At 49.6% G+C, this 18,367-nt stretch overlaps 1 protein-coding gene across 3 annotated transcripts in view; it reads left to right on the plus strand.

The window, feature by feature from the left end:
* Positions 1 to 18,367, plus strand: part of LOC115106111 (signal peptide, CUB and EGF-like domain-containing protein 1) — a 168,709-nt gene that overhangs the window by 39,523 nt on the left and 110,819 nt on the right. For all 3 annotated transcript variants that reach the window (XM_065008192.1, XM_065008193.1, XM_065008194.1), the window contains exon 4: positions 16,901 to 17,035. In XM_065008192.1, coding sequence (XP_064864264.1) covers positions 16,901 to 17,035 — 135 coding nt within the window. The remainder of the gene's footprint in view (positions 1 to 16,900; positions 17,036 to 18,367) is intronic.

Consider the following 18,367-nt stretch of genomic DNA (forward strand, 5'->3'; position numbering starts at 1 on the left):
AGGGAGGGGGCATACAGGGAGAGGTAGAGGACTGGTGTCATGGAGGGGGCATACAGGGAGAGGTAGGGGGCATACAGGGAGAGGTAGAGGACTGGTGCCAGGGAGGGGGACATACAGGGAGAGGTAGAGGACTGGTGTCATGGAGGGGGACATACAGGGAGAGGTAGAGGACTGGTGTCTGGGAGGGTGACATACAGGAAGAGGTAGATGACTGGTGTCAGGGAGGGGGCATACAGGGAGTGGTAGAGGACTGGTGTCAGGGAGGGTGACATACAGGAAGAGGTAGAGGACTGGTGTCAGGGAGGGGGACATACAGGGAGAGGTAGAGGACTGGTGGCAGGGAGGGGATATACAGGGAGAGGTAGAGGACTGGTGCCAGGGAAGGGGGCATACAGGGAGAGGTAGAGGACTGGTGCCAGGGAGGGGGGCATACAGGGAGAGGTAGAGGACTGGTGTCAGGGAGGGGGACATACAGGGAGAGGTAGAGGACTGGTGTCAGGGAGGGGGACATACAGGGAGAGGTAGAGGACTGGTGCCAGGGAGGGGGCATACAGGAAGAGGTAGAGGACTGGTGTCAGGGAGGGGATATACAGGGAGAGGTAGAGGACTGGTGCCAGGGAGGGGGACATACAGGGAGAGGTAGAGGACTGGTGCCAGGGAGGGGGGCATACAGGGAGAGGTAGAGGACTGGTGCCAGGGAGGGGGCATACAGGAAGAGGTAGAGGACTGGTGCCAGGGAGGGCATCAGACCGTAAGTTAGGAGCACCAGGTCCAGTGCTCCTCCATTGTGAGTTCTACAGTGGTCCAGTAGTGATAATCGTAAAGCCCTTTACAGCCTGGTATGAAGACCATCCTATATGCCACTCAGAGCTGTAAAGCTCTCTGACTAACTCAGTGCCATCAAAATATACACAACCTCTAACCTCTGTCTCCACAGACAGACAGACAGACAGGCCGTGGTACACACAGACAGACAGACAGACAGACAGGCCGTGGTACACACAGACAGACAGACAGGCCATGGTACACACAGACAAAGAGACAGGCTGTGGTACACACAGACAGAGAGACAGACAGGCCGTGGTACACACAGACAGAGAGACAGGCTGTGGTACACACAGACAGAGAGACAGGCCGTGGTACACACAGACAGACAGGCCGTGGTACACACAGACAGACAGACAGGCTGTGGTACACACAGAAAGACGGACGGGCTGTGGTACACACAGACAGCAAGCTCTCTTGATCTCCTTGACAAACAGGCCCTGATCACCCCTCACGACTCATGATTTGGTGCAGGAGTTTTACATGACCCCCGTGACCTGACCAGGACAGGAGTTTTACATGACCCCCGTGACCTGACCAGGACAGGGGTTTTACATGACCCCCGTGACCTGACCAGGACAGGAGTTTTACATGACCAGGTGACCTGACCAGGACAGGAGTTTTACATGGCCAGGTGACCTGACCAGGACAAAGGAAGGACCTTAGTTCTGATGACCGTGGGTTTGAAGACGCTGAGGAGGCCGTGTGTCATGTCCAAAACCAGGCTGACTGACAGACAGACAGACCAGACAGACAGACAGACAGACAGACAGACAGACAGACAGACAGACAGACAGACAGACAGACAGACAGACAGACAGACAGTACTGTTTGTCCTCCTCCCTGGCGCCTGGTGCTATGTATGTACTGTAGCTCCCTGAAAGGACACCGGGGATCAGGTCTTTCTTTGAGGCTCTTTCACCCTGATCTTGGTTGTTTATGAGTGGGTGAGACATTTAGACAGAGACAGACGGCCGGCCGGGTGGTTGCGCCACCTCAGATCCTCAGATCACAGAGAAGCAGACAGACCTGACTAGATGAGATTAGAGAGACAGAGTCTCCCGGCTCCACGCTGCCTCAGCGCTTAGCACTGTCTGCCCAACCAGAGCCTCCTACTCTCATTTCCTCCCTGTAGAGACCTGCACTCTAATCACAAGGGGAAATGCTTACGTTGCTCCTCTTTCATTTCACTTAGCGGTTTGTGATGGATGACGGATGGAGCCAATTACTGTCCTCCACTACCACCGAGTGCCGAGGTTAAATAAACACGGGCCAGTTGTTGCACTGGAGTAAAGGGGAAGAGTTTTGGTCCACGTCTGACATGGCACCCTATTTCCTAGTCAAAAGTAGTGCACTGTGTAGGTAATGGGGTGCCATTTGGGACACAGATTGGTGTTTAGACCACCTGTCAGATGTGTTTGTATGGAGGACGGTTAGGAAACCTTGATAGGTGGTGAGTGGGTGTTTTCATGTGACGTCATCAGTGTGCGTCTGTCTGTGCCGCCTGGCTACCGGCTCTAAACACACAAACACATTTGAAGAACCACCAGACCAAACACAACACACACTGCCTTGTGCTTAATCACGGACCAGTTAACACACACATGCAGGCACTCTCTCTCTCTCTCTCTCTCTCTCTCAATTCAATTCAAGGGCTTTATTGGCATGGGAAACATGTGTTAACATTGCCAAAGCAAGTGAGGTAGACAACATACAAAGTGAATATATAAAGTGAAAAACAACAAAAATTAACAATAAACATTACACATACAGAAGTTTCAAAACAGTAAAGACATTACAAATGTCATATTATATATATATATACAATTTACAAATACTTAAAGGACACAAGATAAAATGAATAAGCATAAATATGGGTTGTATTTTTGTAGTTTTTCAGAATTGGATTTGTTTTCGAATTCTTTGTGGATCTGTGTAATCTGGGGGAAATATGTCTCTCTAATATGGTCATACATTGGGCAGGAGGTTAGGAAGTGCAGCTCAGTTTCCACCTCATTTTGTGGGCAGTGAGCACATAGCCTGTCTTCTCTTGAGAGCCATGTCTGCCTACGGCGGCCTTTCTCAATAGCAAGGCTATGCTCACTGAGTCTGTACATAGTCAAAGCTTTCCTTAATTTTGGGTCAGTCACAGTGGTCAGGTATTCTGCCGCTGTGTACTCTCTGTGTAGGGCCAAATAGCATTCTAGTTTGCTCTGTTTTTTTGTTAATTCTTTCCAATGTGTTAAGTAATTATCTTTTTGTTTTCTCATGATTTGGTTGGGTCTAATTGTGCTGTTGTCCTGGGGCTCTGTAGGGTGTGTTTGTGTTTGTGAACAGAGCCCCAGGACCAGCTTGCTTAGGGGACTCTTCTCCAGGTTCATCTCTCTGTAGGTGATGGCTTTGTTATGGAAGGTTTGTGAATCGCTTCCTTTTAGGTGGTTGTAGAATTTAACGGCTCTTTTCTGGATTTTGATAATTAGTGGGTATCGGCCTAATTCTGCTCTGCATGCATTATTTGGTGTTTTACGTTGTACACGGAGGATATTTTTCAGAATTCTGCGTGCAGAGTCTCAATTTGGTGTTTGTCCCATTTTGTGAAGTCTTGGTTGGTGAGCGGACCCCAGACCTCACAACCATAAAGGGCAATGGGCTCTATGACTGATTCAAGTATTTTTAGCCAAATCCTAATTGGTATGTTGAAATTTATGTTTCTTTTGATGGCATAGAATGCCCTTCTTGCCTTGTCTCTCAGATCGTTCACAGCTTTGTGGAAGTTACCTGTGGCACTGATGTTTAGGCCAAGGTATGTATAGTTTTTTGTGTGCTCTAGGGCAACAGTGTCTAGATGGAATTTTAATTTGTGGTCCTGGTGACTGGACCTTTTTTTGGAACACCATTATTTTGGTCTTACTGAGATTTACTGTCAGGGCCCAGGTCTGACAGAATCTGTGCATAAGATCTAGGTGCTGCTGTAGGCCCTCCTTGGTTGGTGACAGAAGCACCAGATCATCAGCAAACAGCAGACATTTGACTTCGGATTCTAGCAGGGGGAGGCCGGGTGCTGCAGACTTTTCTAGTGCCCGCGCCAATTCGTTGATATATATGTTGAAGAGGGTGGGGCTTAAGCTGCATCCCTGTCTAACCCCACGACCCTGTGTGAAGAAATGTGTGTGTTTTTTGCCAATTTTAACCGCACACTTGTTGTTTGTGTACATGGATTCTATAATGTCGTATGTTTTACCCCCAACACCACTTTCCATCAGTTTGTATAGCAGACTGTTACGGTTTTCTTCCGTCGAAGGAGAGTCGAACCAAAATGCAGCGTGGTTAGTTCGATACATCTTTAATGAAGAAAAAACACCAACAATACAAAAACAACAAACGGAAAGTGAAAACCTATACAGCCTATCTTATCTAATTTATTATCTTCAATACCATTCATTCTTTACAACTCATAATTTTCATACATACACAAATAATGGTATTTTAATTAAACTAATTTAACTAAACATAAACCCCAAACAAAACCTCAGGGGAGCATCTTCCCTCCCCGTCACACTACAAAATACCTTTCCCTATCTCCCCGTCCCTAATCTATCCCCTTACAAATCTAAATGACACCCAGCCCTAAACCCCCCTTCCACCTCTCCCGAGCAGCATGCTGCCCCCACTTCCTCTCCTCCCTCTTCATCCTCCCCCTCAAATCTCCTTCCACCCTCCTCACTATCCCTTCCACCCCCCAATCTTTCCCTGTCTTCACCATGTTCTGCCTGGCTTCCCACAGCCCCCGTTTAAAGAGACTCATGAGAAGCCAGAGCAGAAACCTGTCCCTATCCGTCCCTCTCGCTCTCCCTACACCTCTCTCTAACCTGGCCCACGTCAATACAAAATCCCCCCTTACCAAACCTAACAACACCCGTGCCCTAGACCATACTACTCCGGCAAAGGCACAGTCCCAAAAGACATGGCGCACAGTCTCCTCCCTGCCACAAGAGGATCTTGGACAGGTGGGGGATTGCACCAAACTATACCGGTACATGATGGAACGTACCGGCAAGCACTTATGGAGGCTTAACCAATTCAGGTCCTTGAGCCTGTTGTCCAGACCCCGCACCTGCACTCCCTCCCAGACCACTTCCGAGATGCCCACTACAGGCGCCGGACTCCCTGCCTTTCTGACCTCCTCGTACAGGTGCCTGTGATCTAAACCTACTCGGGCAACATCAACCTCAGGGTGTGCACGCAGCCACTTGGCCGCATGACCAAAGTGCCACGGCAGCTGTTCCGCCCGAGGACCCGTATTAGACCACACCATTACGCGTCTCGCCTGATACGAGAAGAACACCCGCAGGAGGTAACCAGACGGGTGTATCACTGGATGAGCAAGCTCCGTTAACAAGAAAGAAACAAAAATTGTGTCCAGCTTGAGGGGGAAATGTGGTACCCCTCTACCTCCCTCCCCGATGGGAAAGATCATGCGTGCCCTGGCGACCCACTCGCACCTGCCACTCCACATAAACTGAAACACAAGCCTCACTAGAGGCCTCCTCAGACAAGCCGGCAATGGGTAGATGTACGCCAAATACAAAAGAGACGGCAACACATCCACCTTTAGGACCAGGACTTAAAAGACAAATACCTAGCCTTCCACATTGCTAGCTTCCCCTGTACCACTGCGATACGCATGTTCCAGTTTAGCGCCGCTGAGCCGGAGGTCTCAAAATGGACCCCGAGAATCCTCAGGGCCCCCTCACAGAGAGATAACCCCCCAGGCACATCCGTTCTACCGCGCCATCTTCCGAAAAACTTGACGGAAGACTTTGCATGGTTCAGAACTGCTCCCGACGCTCGGGTGAAATCCCCAAAGATGGCAAGGGACCTTGTCAGGCACGAGTCCTTGCACAGCAGCAAGGAAGTGTCGTCGGCGTACTGCGTCATCTTAACACCCAGCCCACCACTTCCAGGGATCAACAATCCTTCCACCCCTGTGTCTGCCCTAATGGCAGCCCCCAGAGGCTCCATGTACAGAACGAAGAGGAGAGCCGAGAGTGGGCACCCCTGCCTGAACCCAGACGAGAGGTCAAAAACGTCACCCAAGTGACTATTTACACTAACTCGGCACCCCGCTCCGACATATAATGTACGAATCCATCCTATGAACTTCTCCCCAAATCCTAATCGACCTAACACTCTGAATAAAAAGGATCTATTCACACGATCAAAGGCTTTCGCCTGATCTAGCGCTGCTACCATTAAAGGCAGTCCTCTATCTTCAACCCAAGCGATGGAGTCCCTGATTAACTGTAGGTTCCATCTAATAGATTGGCCCTCTACCCCGCACGTCTGATCCTCATGGACGATGTAGGGAAGGGCTGTGCGCAACCGGTCTGCTAAAACCTTTGCAAGTAGCTTGTAATCTACACACAGCATGGTCAACGGCCGCCAGTTGCCAAGGTCTGTTACTTCCCCCTTCTTATATAAAAGTGACAGCACTCCAACAGCCATTGATCCCCCCGGGACCCCCGTCTCAAGGATGGCCTTCAAGACTTCGAGGACCACTGGTCCAAGTATACCCCAAAACTTGAGATAAAACTCAGCCGGCAGCCCATCCATCCCAGGCACCTTCCCTTTTCCCATCCTCCTAAGAGCGCTCTCAACCTCTTCTAGTGAAATCTGGGCCTCCATCACTTCTCTAATGTCCTCCGGCAACCGCCTGGACAAGTGTTCTAAAAACACATTTCCCTGCTCTACATCTATTTCCCTTTCCTTAAATAAACCTTGGAAATGATCAGTTGTCACCCTGACCATATCCTCTGGTTCTCTAACTATACTACCATTTTCTTCCCTAACGCCATGCATTACCTTCCTACTCTGTCTGGCCCTAACCGACTTAAAGAACATAGCAGAACATGTCTCATTATGTTCTAGAAAGCCACTATGCGCACGCTCCAGGAAAGCTTGAGCCTTCCGCTCCTGCAACTCTCTGAGCTGCGCCTTTAGGGTTGCGGATCTCTCCCAGTCAAACGACCCGCCGAGGTTGCCTGCCTCGTATTCGAGTTCAATTAACCTTTGGATACGATCCACCTCCCTCCTCTCCTCCCTTTTTTTCCTCTTGCAATACCCTATTATAAAAGCCCTAATCCTCACCTTAACTAATTCCCACCACTCTAACACCCCCTCGCACATGGACCGGAGGCCTTCAAGCCTCCAAAAGAAACCATTAAACCCGTCAACAAAAGCCTGCTCCTCCAGCACATCCCGATCTAACTTCCAGTACCCCCTACCAAAGAGGCAGACTGGCGACCCCACCTGCAGGAGCACCCCGTCGTGATCCGTAAAGAAAACAGGCAACAGCCGCCCAGACACCTTACCCAAAGACCTGGGTACAAAAATATAGTCTAGCCTCCGCTCAACCCCCCTGGAGTTGCGCCATGTAGGACCGTCCATTTTCGGAGTAGTGTGCAGACCACCATCTACCAGACCATGGCAAGCCATTAGCCCGGCAATGGCGCCTGCACTGCTATCCCCCATTCCTAAATCTGTATTAAAATCCCCCTATCACTAATTTCCTATTTGTGACACACAGGGGCGTCAGACAGTCCACCATCTCCCTCCTGTCTGCCACCACCTGTGGCCCATACACCACCACTAATCTAAATTTACAATCCCTTATCGTGACATCCACCCCTATAACCCTCCCCTGCATTACCACAAAAGAATCCTCCACTTTTACCTCCCTGTGCCCACACAAAATCCCTACCCCCGATGAGTGCAATACCCCAAACCGACTCCCCTTGTCCCACTCCCTCTTAAACCTATTAACATCCCTCCATCCCTCAGGTGAACCTCCTGTAAAAAAAAAAATCAAACCCCACACCCTCCAAATAACTAAAAACCGCCCTCCTCTTAACACAATCCCTTAAACCCTTACATTTAAACTAACAAAAGTAAAATTAGACCCCATGAAAGAATAAAATAAAAACATGTAATACACTCAAATTCTAAACCCAGACAGAAAAAAAAACAAAAACAGGAGACTCACCCGATGCTCCCCTGCTCCATATCTACCGGTGAGAACACCATCCGTACTCCCGACATTCCCCCCTCTTCCTCCATCTCACCAACCCAGGATGCAGGATTAGTGTTTGGCTCCGGGGTGCCCTGCACCCTGGGTCTACCCCCACAATTCTCCCCCTCCCCAGTGCTGCAGCTGGATTGGAAAAAAAATCGGGGAGGCTGAGTCCCCAAACAAAAAACTCCCCACCTCCTCCTGTACCCAGTCCTGAGTCTTGTTAGGTGTGTCCCCACCCAACAGAAGTTGAGGGCCTGGGGAAACCAGCAGCAGCCCAGATGTTTCTCCCACCCCCATCACTCTCTTGGCCATCCCTTCCCTCTCACTGTCGGCCAATCGCACCCTCCTCTTCATTCTCTTCTTTGGTGATGTTGGCAGTGGAGAGATACCACCCTCCCCCCCCGCCAGCTCCTCCACCATACCCCTCATCTCTTCCACCAGGGCACTTTCCCCCCAGTCCACTTGCTCTTCCACCGTCTCCTTCTCCAACACTCCTCCCTCGCTTTCTTCTCTCTCATGCTCCTCCACTCGGTTGCCTTCTTCCGCCGCTTTTCCTGTTTCTCCTACTCCCGTGCCTTCCGTTTCCTTCTCTCTTCCATCCGCCGCTTCTTGCTCCTCCTCCTTCCTTGCGGCCTTCCCCTCTGGACCTGTACTCTGGTCATGAGGTGTGCTTCCTTCCCCTCCTCTTCTTCCCCCATCCCCCGCTCCTGCTCCCCCCCCAGCCGCAGACGCATATGACCTCTGACGAGCCGGGCACCCCGCCACAGGTGTGCTGACAGCCACACCCGTGGCACGTCTTAGGCTTGTCACAATCCCTCGCCTCGTGTTCCTCAGATCCACAAAATCTGCATTTTCTTGTGCTGCACGAGGCGAATATGTGTCCGTAGGCCATACAGCGCCTGCAAAATGGGGGCTGACGTGCATAATACAACGTCCCCTGTCAGCCCCTAGGAGAACATAGCAGGAGGATGGAGGTAGCCACCATGTCCCTTTGGGTCCTCTCTGAGGATGGCCTGGAAGCCTCTCCTCCCATTCCAAAACCCAAGGGAGTCTTTGAGGTGCCTTGCTGAGGAGACGTTATCCATGTATCTCCCCAAAAAGGCCCTCACCTCTTCGTCCTTAACGTATGGGTTGTAAATGTTGACAGTTACAACCCTAAAGTTATTCTTCGCCAGGCTTGTTATTTCATAGTGGCTCATCGGCCTCTCACCTCTCACTGCTCTTGCCCTTCTCAGGATATCATCGTGTTTCTCCTCTGTATATAGTGCCACGTCGTATGCTCCCTCCAACGAGTTGCCTTGGAAACAAAACACGTCCTTCACCGTCAGCTTTAGAATCCCCATCAATATTATCCTTCCAAAAGTTTCCCGTCCTAAAGGCTCCAACTCCTTTTCCTTCCAAGCAAACCGAATCGTGTTGGCCAGCCCAATCCCAGGGACCGACCGTGTTGATGGATTCAGCACCATCTCCGCAAGGAGAATGGCACTCGTTCTCTTCTCTTCCAAAACAAGGAAAAAAGAAAATCCAAAGTGACTGAGCCAATTTTTTTTATTTTTTTTTTATAAAAATAATTTATTATCTTCAATACCATTCATTCTTTACAACTCATAATTTACATACATACACAAATAATGGTATTTTAAATAAACTAATTAAACTAAAACATAAACCACAAACAAAACCTCAGGGGAGCATCTTCCCTCCCCGTTACCCTACAAAATACCTCTCCCTATCTCCCCGTCCCTAATCTATCCTCTTACAAATCTAAATGACACCCAGCCCTAAACCCCCCTTCCACCTCTCCCGAGCAGCATGCTGCCCCCACTTCCTCTCCTCCTCTTCATCCTCCCCTCAAATCTCCTTCCACCCTCCTCACTATCCCTTCCACCCCCAATCTTTCCCTGTCTTCACCATGTTCTGCCTTGCTTCCCACAGCCCCGTTTAAAGAGACTCATGAGAAGCCAGAGCAGAAACCTGTCCCTATCCGTCCCTCTCGCTCTCCCTACACCCCTCTCTAACCTGGCCCACGTCAATACAAAATCCCCTTTACCAAACCTAACAACACCCGTGCCCTAGCCCATACTACTCCGGCAAAGGCACAGTCCCAAAAGACATGGCGCACAGTCTCCTCCCTGCCACAAGAGGATCTTAGACAGGTGGGGATTGCACCAAATTATACCGGTACAAGATGGAACGTACCGGCAAACACTTATGAAGGCTCAACCAATTCAGGTCCTTGAGCCTGTTATCCAGACCCCGCGCCTGCACTCCCTCCCAGACCACTTCCGAGATGCCCACTACAGGCGCCGGACTCCCTGCCTTTCTGACCTCCTCGTACAGGTGCCTGTGATCTAAACCTACTCGGGCAACTTCAACCTCAGGGTGCGCACGCAGCCACTTGGCCGCATGACCAAAGTGCCACGGCAGCTGTTCCGCCCGAGGACCCGTGTTAGACCACACCATTATGCTTCTCGCCTGATACGAGAAAAACACCCGCAGGAGGTAACCGGACGGGTGTATCACTGGCTGAGCAAGCTCCGTTAACAAGAAGGAAACAAAAATTGAGTCCAGCTTGAGGGGGAAATGTGGTACCCCCTACCTCCCTCCCCGATGGGACAGATCATGCGTGCCCTGGCGACCCACTCGCACCTGCCACTCCACATAAACTGAAACACAAGCCTCACTAGAGGCCTCCTCAGACAAGCCGGCAATGGGTAGATGTATGCCAAATACAAAAGAGACGGCAACACATCCACCTTTAGGACCAGGACTTTGCCCATAAAAGACAAATACCTAGCTTTCCACATTGCTAGCTTCCTCTGTACCACTGCGATACGCATGTTCCAGTTTAGCGTCGCTGAGCCGGAGGTCTCAAAATGGACCCCGAGAATCCTCAGGGCCCCCTCACAGAGAGATAACCCCCCAGGCACATCCGTTCTACCGCGCCATCTTCCGAAAAACTTGACTGAAGACTTTGCATGGTTCAGAACTGCTCCCGACGCTTCGGGTGAAATCCCCAAAGATGGCAAGGGACCTTGTCAGGCACGAGTCCTTGCACAACAGCAAGGAAGTGTCGTCGGCGTACTGCGTCATCTTAACACGCAGCCCACCACTTCCAGGGATCAGCAAACCTTCCACCCCTGTGTCTGCCCTAATGGCAGCCCCCAGAGGCTCCATGTACAGAACGAAGAGGAGAGCCGAGAGTGGGCACCCCTGCCTGACCCCAGACGAGAGGTCAAAAACATCACCCAAGTGACTATTTACACTAACTCGGCACCCCGCTCCGACATATAATGTACGAATCCATCCTATAAACTTCTCCCCAAATCCTAATCGACCTAACACTCTGAATAAAAAGGATCTATTCACGCGATCGAAGGCTTTCGCCTGATCTAGCGCTGCTACCATTAAAGGCAGACCTCTATCTTCAACCCAAGCGATGGAGTCCCTGATTAACTGTAGGTTCCATCGAATAGAGCGGCCCTCTACCCCGCACGTCTGATCCTCATGAACGACGTAGGGAAGGGCTGTGCGCAACCGGTCTGCTAAAACCTTTGCAAGTAGCTTGTAATCTACACACAGCATGGTCAACGGCCGCCAGTTGCCAAGGTCTGTTACTTCCCCCTTCTTATATAAAAGTGACAGCACACCAACAGCCATTGATCCCCCGGGACCCCGTCTCAAGGATGGCCTTCAAGACTTCGAGGACCACTGGTCCAAGTATACCCCAAAACTTGAGATAAAACTCAGCCGGCAGCCCATCTATCCCAGGCACCTTCCCTTTTCCCATCCTCCTAAGAGCGCTCTCAACCTCTTCTAGTGAGATCTGGGCCTCCATCACTTCTCTAATGTCCTCCGGCAACCGCCTGGACAAGTGTTCTAAAAACACATTTCCCTGCTCTACATCTATTTCCCTTTCCTTAAATAAACCTTGGAAATGATCAGTTGTCACCCTGACCATATCCTCTGGTTCTCTAACTATACTACCATTTTCTTCCCTAACACCATGCATTACCTTCCTACTCTGTCTTGCCCTAACCAACTTAAAGAACATAGCAGAACAAGTCTCATTATGTTCTAGAAAGCCACTATGCGCTTGCTCAAGGAAAGCTCGAGCCTTCCGCTCCTGCAACTCCCTGAGCTGCGCCTTTAGGGTTGCGGATCTCTCCCAGTCAAACGACCCGCCGAGGTTGCCTGCCTCGTATTCGAGTTCAATTAACCTCTGGATACGATCCACCTCCCTCCTCTCCTCCCTTTTTTTCCTCTTGCAATACCCTATTATAAAAGCCCTAATCCTCACCTTAACTAATTCCCACCACTCTAACACCCCTCGCACATGGACCGGAGGCCCTCAAGCCTCCAAAAGAAACCATAAAACCCGTCAACAAAAGCCTGCTCCTCCAGCACATCCCGATCTAGCTTCCAGTACCCTCTACCAAAGAGGCAGACTGGCGACCCCACCTGCAGGAGCACCCCGTCGTGATCCGAAAAGAAAACAGGCAACAGCCGCCCAGACAACTTACCCAAAGACCTGGGTACAAAAATATAGTCGAGCCTCCGCTCAACCCCCTGGAGTTACGCCATGTAGGACCGTCCATTTTCGGAGTAGTGTGCAGACCACCATCTACCAGACCATGGCAAGCCATTAGCCTGGCAATGGCGCCCGCACTGCTATCCCCCCTCTTCCTAAATCTGTATTAAAATCCCCCCTATCACTAATTTCCTATTTGTGACACACAGGGGCGTCAGACAGTCCACCATCTCCCTTCTGTCTGCCACCACCTGTGGCCCATACACCACCACTAATCTAAATTTACAATCCCTTATCGTGACATCCACCCCTATAACCCTCCCCTGCATTACCACGAAAGAATCCTCCACTTTTACCTCCCTGTGCCCACACAAAATCCCTACCCCGATGAGTGCACCCCCAACACCCCAAACCGACTCCCCTTGTCCCACTCCCTCTTAAACCTAATAACATCCCCTCCATCCCTCAGGTGAACCTCCTGTAAAAAACAAAAATCAAACCCCACACCCTCCAAATAACTAAAACCGCCCTCCTCTTAACAAAATCCCTTAAACCCCTTACATTTAAACTAACAAAAGTAAAATTAGACTCCATGAAAAATAAATACATGTAATACACTCAAATTCTAAACCCAGACAGAAAAAAACATAAAACAGGAGACTCACCCGATGCTCCCCTGCTCCATATCTACCGGTGAGAACACCATCCGTAATCCCGACATCCCCCTCTTCCTCCATCACACCCTCCCAGGATGCAGGAATAGTGTTTGGCTCCGGAGTGCCCTGCACCCTGGGTCTACCCCCACAATCCTCCCCTCCCCAGTGTTGCAGCTGGTTTGGAAAAAATTGGGGAGGCTGAGTCCCCAAACAAAAAACTCCCCACCTCCTCTTGTACCCAGTCCTGAGTCTTGTTATGTGTGTCCCCACCCAACAGAAGTTGAGGGCCTGGGGAAACCAGCAGCAACCCAGAGGTTTCTCCCGCCCCCATCACTCTCTTGGCCATCCCTTCCCCCTCACTGTCGGCCAATCGCCCCCTCCTCTTCATACTCTTCTTTGGTGATGGCGGCAGTGAAGAGATACCACCCTCCCCCTGCCAGCTCCTCCACCATACCCCTCATCTCTTCCACCATGGCACTTTCCCCCAGTCCACTTTCTCTTCCACCGTCTCCTTCTCCACCACTCCTCCCTCGCTTTCTTCTCTCTCATGCTCCTCCACTCGGTTGCCTTCTTCCGCCGCTTTTTCTGGTTCTCCTACTCCCGTGCCTTCCGTTTCCTTCTCTCTTCCATCCGCCGCTTCTGGCTCCTCCTCCTTCCTTGTGGCCTTCCCCTCTGGACCTGATCTCTGGTCATGAGGCGTGCTTCCTTCCCCTCCTCTTCTTCCCCCATCCCCCGCTCCTGCTCCCCCAGCAGCAGACGCATATGACCTCTGACGGGCCGGGCACCCCTCCACAGGTGTGCTGACGAGCCACACCCATGGCACGTCTTAGGCTTGTCACAATCCCTCGCCTCGTGATCCTCAGATGCACAAAATCTGCATTTTCTTGCACTGCATGAGGCGAAAATGTGACCATAGGCCATACAGCGTCTGCAAAATGGGGGCTGACGTGCATAATACAACGTCCCCTGTCAGCCCCTAGGAGAACATAGCAGGAGGATGGAGGTAGCCACCATGTCCCCTTGGGTCCTCTCTGAGGAGGGCCTGGAAGCCTCTCCTCCCATTCCAAAACCCAAGGGAGTCTTTGAGGTGCCTTGCTGAGGAGACGTTATCCATGTATCTCCCCAGAAAAGCCCTCACCTCTTCGTCCTTAACGTAAGGGTTGTAAATGTTGACAGTTACAACCTAAAGTTATTCTTCGCCAGGCTTGTTATTTCATAGTGGCACATCGGCCTCTCACCTCCCACTGCTCTTGCCCTTCTCAGGATATCATCGTGTTTTTCCTCTGTATATAGTGCAACGTCGTATGCTCCCTCCAACGAGTTGCCTTGGAAACAAAACACGTCCTTCACCGTCAGCTTTAGAATCCCCATCAATATTATCCTTCCAAAGGATTCCCGTCCTAAAGGCTCAAACTCCTTTTCCTTCCAAGCAAACCGAATCGTGTTGGCCAGCCCAATCCCAGGGACCGACCGTGTTGATGTATTTAGCACCATCTCCGCAAGGAGAATGGCGCTCGTTCTCTTCTCTTCCAAAACAATTGAAAAGAAAAAACCAAGTGACTGAGCCAATCTGGTGCAAACTAACACAGAGACAGGAACAATCACCCACGAAATACTCAAAGAATATGGCTGCCTAAATATGGTTCCCAATCAGAGACAACGATAATCACCTGACTCTGATTGAGAACCGCCTCAGGCAGCCATAGACTATGCTAGACACCCCACAAAACCCCAAGACAAAAATGCACCACAATAACCCATGTCACACCCTAGCCTGACCAAATAAATGAAGATAAACACAATATATTTCGACCAGGGCGTGACACAGACCCTCATGCCAAATTGAGTCAATTGTTTTGAAATCAACAAAGCATGAGAAGACTTTGCCTTTGTTTTGGTTTGTTTGGTTGTCAATTAGGGTGTGCAGGGTGAATACATGGTATGTTGTACGGTAATTTGGTAAAAAGCCAATTTGACATTTGCTCAGTACATTGTTTTCATTGAGGAAATGTACGAGTCTGCTGTTAATGATAATGCAGAGGATTTTCCCAAGGTTACTGTTGACACATATTCCTTTGATAGTTATTGGGGTCAAATTTGTCTCCACTTTTGTGGATTGGGGTGATCAGTCCTTGGTTCCAAATATTGGGGAAGATGCCAGAGCTAAGGATGATGTTAAAGAGTTTTAGTATAGCCAATTGGAATTTGTTGTCTGTATATTTGATCATTTCATTAAGGATACCATCAACACCACAGGCCTTTTTGGGTTGGAGGATTTTTATTTTGTCCTGTAACTCATTCAAGGTAATTGGAGAATCCAGTGGGTTCTGGTAGTCTTTAATAGTTGATTCTAAGATTTGTATTTGATCATGTATATGTTTTTGCTCTTTATTCTTTGTTATAGAGCCAAAAAGATTGGAGAAGTGGTTTACCCATACATCTCCATTTTGGATAGATAATTCTTCGTGTTGTTGTTTGTTTAGTGTTTTCCAATTTTCCCAGAAGTGGTTAGAGTCTATGGATTCTTCAATTGCATTGAGCTGATTTCTGACATGCTGTTCCTTCTTTTTCCGTAGTGTATTTCTGTATTGTTTTAGTGATTCACCATAGTGAAGGCGTAGACTCAGGTTTTCCGGGTCTCTATGTTTTTGGTTGGACAGGTTTCTCAATTTCTTTCTTAGATTTTTGCATTCTTCATCAAACCATTTGTCATTATTGTTAATTTTCTTCGGTTTTCTATTTGAGATTTTTAGATTTGATGGGAAGCTGAGAGGTGAAATATACTGTTAAGATTTTCTACTGCCAAGTTTACACCTTCACTATTACTATCTCTCTCTCTCTCTCTTAGTCTCTCTCTCTCTCTCTATCTCTCTCTCTCTCTTAGTCTCTCTCTCTCTCTCTCTCTCTCTCTCTCTATCTCTCTTTCTCTCTCTCTCTCTCTATATATATATCTCTCTTTCTCTTAGTCTCTCTATCTCTCTCTCTCTATCTCTCTTTCTCTCTCTATCTCTCTCTCTCTCTCTCTTAGTCTCTTAGTCTCTCTATATCTCTCTATATCTCTCTCTCTATCTCTCTCTGTCTATCTATCTCTCTCTATCTATCTCTCTATCTCTCTCTCTCTCTCTCTATTTCTCTCTCTTTCTCTCTCTCTCTTAGTCTCTCTATCTCTCTCTCTCTATATCTCTCTCTCTCTCTCTCTCTCTCTCTCTCTCTCTCTCAGTCTACAGTAGCAGCTCAACCCTGTTTGATCCCTGTTAATCTCATTGGAGGATGTTATAGGTTTCCACTTAACTAACACTCTCTCTAAATGACCCACTGGTGATTTACTGGGTTTTCAACAGCACACTCTCTCGCTCTCGTATTCAATACCTTTGACTCAGTCTTACTGTCCCAGGCAGTGGCTGGGCAGCCAGTAAAAAGAGCCCTGCACAGCTCTGCTCTGTCCTGTCTGGGTAGTGTGAGTCCACAGGGATACATTCCTGCCTCTGGTGTCATCCCCACATCTCCCCACCCTCACCAGACTTCAATAGGCCTTCAGAAAGAAGAAAGAGAAGGAAAATCCTTCCTCAGCAAACACAGACACCAATACCTGCCTGGTCTACGACTGAGACACTTAGGGTTTGTTTATCAAGGCAAGCAAGCGTCCTGCCATTAAGGAAGTCTATGCCTTTGCCTGACTGGTAGTTTTCTCTCCACCCTCTCTCTCTCTCTCTCTCTCTCTCTCTCTCTCTATCTGTCTCTCTCTCTCTCTCTCTCTCTCTCTCTCTCTCTCTCTCTCTCTGTCTCTCTCTCTCTCTCTCTCTCTCTCTCTCTCAGACGTGGATGAGTGCATGGACAACAACGGAGGATGCCAGCAGGTGTGTGTGAACACCATGGGAAGCTACGAGTGTATGTGCAAGCAAGGCTTCTTCCTCAGCGACAACCAGCATACCTGCATCCACCGCTCCGACGGTGAGTGGACAAGTGTGTGTGTGTGTGTGTGTGTGTGTGTGTGTGTGTGTGTGTGTGTGTGTGTGGTCTGTGTGTGTGTGTAGAGACTGGACACGAGTGTGTGGCACTTTCTTAGTTCTTTTCCTCTGTCTCTGTTTCTCTGTTCTCCTCTGAGTCATCTTAGTCAGCTCTCTCCAGTTTTTCTCTCTCAAACCACTACAACCGGTATGAAGCATTATTAGTATGCTACTAATAGGCATTTCCCCCGGACATGACCTGTGACATTGCTGCAAAATCCAGGTTAGAGGTTGGGGGGTCAAATGCGTAGGCGCCCGGCATGCCTCGCCTTTGTTCAGTGACCATTATCCGCGGAACGCGGCGAGAAGCGACGTGGAGTGGGCGGGATGCGTGACTTCTCACACGGGTGTTTGTCGTCCGTGTGATCCTCCTGCGACTGACGGATGATTGCGGAATTCATCCTTAACGTTTCCCCGGCCCATAGCGCCTGTCAGACTTCATTCACGGCCTCAGTCTGGATCAGTGAGGAGCTGAGAGGTGACGGAGGGGAGGCAGAGAGAACATCCTCCTCTGTACTGAGGAATCACAGCACATTCCTCCAGAAATACACAGTTCAACAAATAGGCCGACACACACACAGAAGTCTACACACCCACAAACACACACACATCGGCGGACACAGGCACACAAAGTACGGACACACAAAGGCGTGAGCGCACAGTCTCGCCGCATACACACATATACACACACACACACATTCACGCACGCACACACACACACACACGCGCAGCAGCACTATAATTGAGAAGTTCAGAGAGATATGAAGGGAATCTCATCCATCATCTCTGTGATGTCACTATCGGACTCTTCAGGAATGTGGAGAGGGGTGAGTGACTGAGGGGGTGGAGGAGAGTGAGGGGCAATGAGGTGACCTCCCTCTCTCTTTCTCTCTAGCTCGTTCTATGGTCTTGGATTGGGCTAGTAGGGCAGTGTGAGCAGGGAAGCAGGGCTGTTGGGGCACACAGTCAGAGGGAATTCAGACGAGCTGAAGAAAGAGTGAAAGAGACACAGAAATAGAAACATTCCATGTTTGCTCTCTGGAAACCCCACGAACCTGGAACTGAATATCTCCCTTTCCCCTCATACTCTCTGTCTCTCTCTCTCTCTCTCTCTCTCTCTCTCTCTCTCTCTCTCTCTCTCTGTCTCTCTCTCTCTCTCTCTCTCTCTCTCTCTCTCTCTCTCTCTCTCTCTCTCTCTCTCTGTCTCTCTCTCTCTCTGTCTCTCTCTCTCTCTCTCTCTCTCTCTCTCTCTCTCTGTCTCTCTCTCTGTCTCTCT

The sequence above is a fragment of the Oncorhynchus nerka genome, linkage group LG23, assembly GCF_034236695.1.
Source record: "Oncorhynchus nerka isolate Pitt River linkage group LG23, Oner_Uvic_2.0, whole genome shotgun sequence".
NCBI lineage: Eukaryota > Metazoa > Chordata > Actinopteri > Salmoniformes > Salmonidae > Oncorhynchus > Oncorhynchus nerka.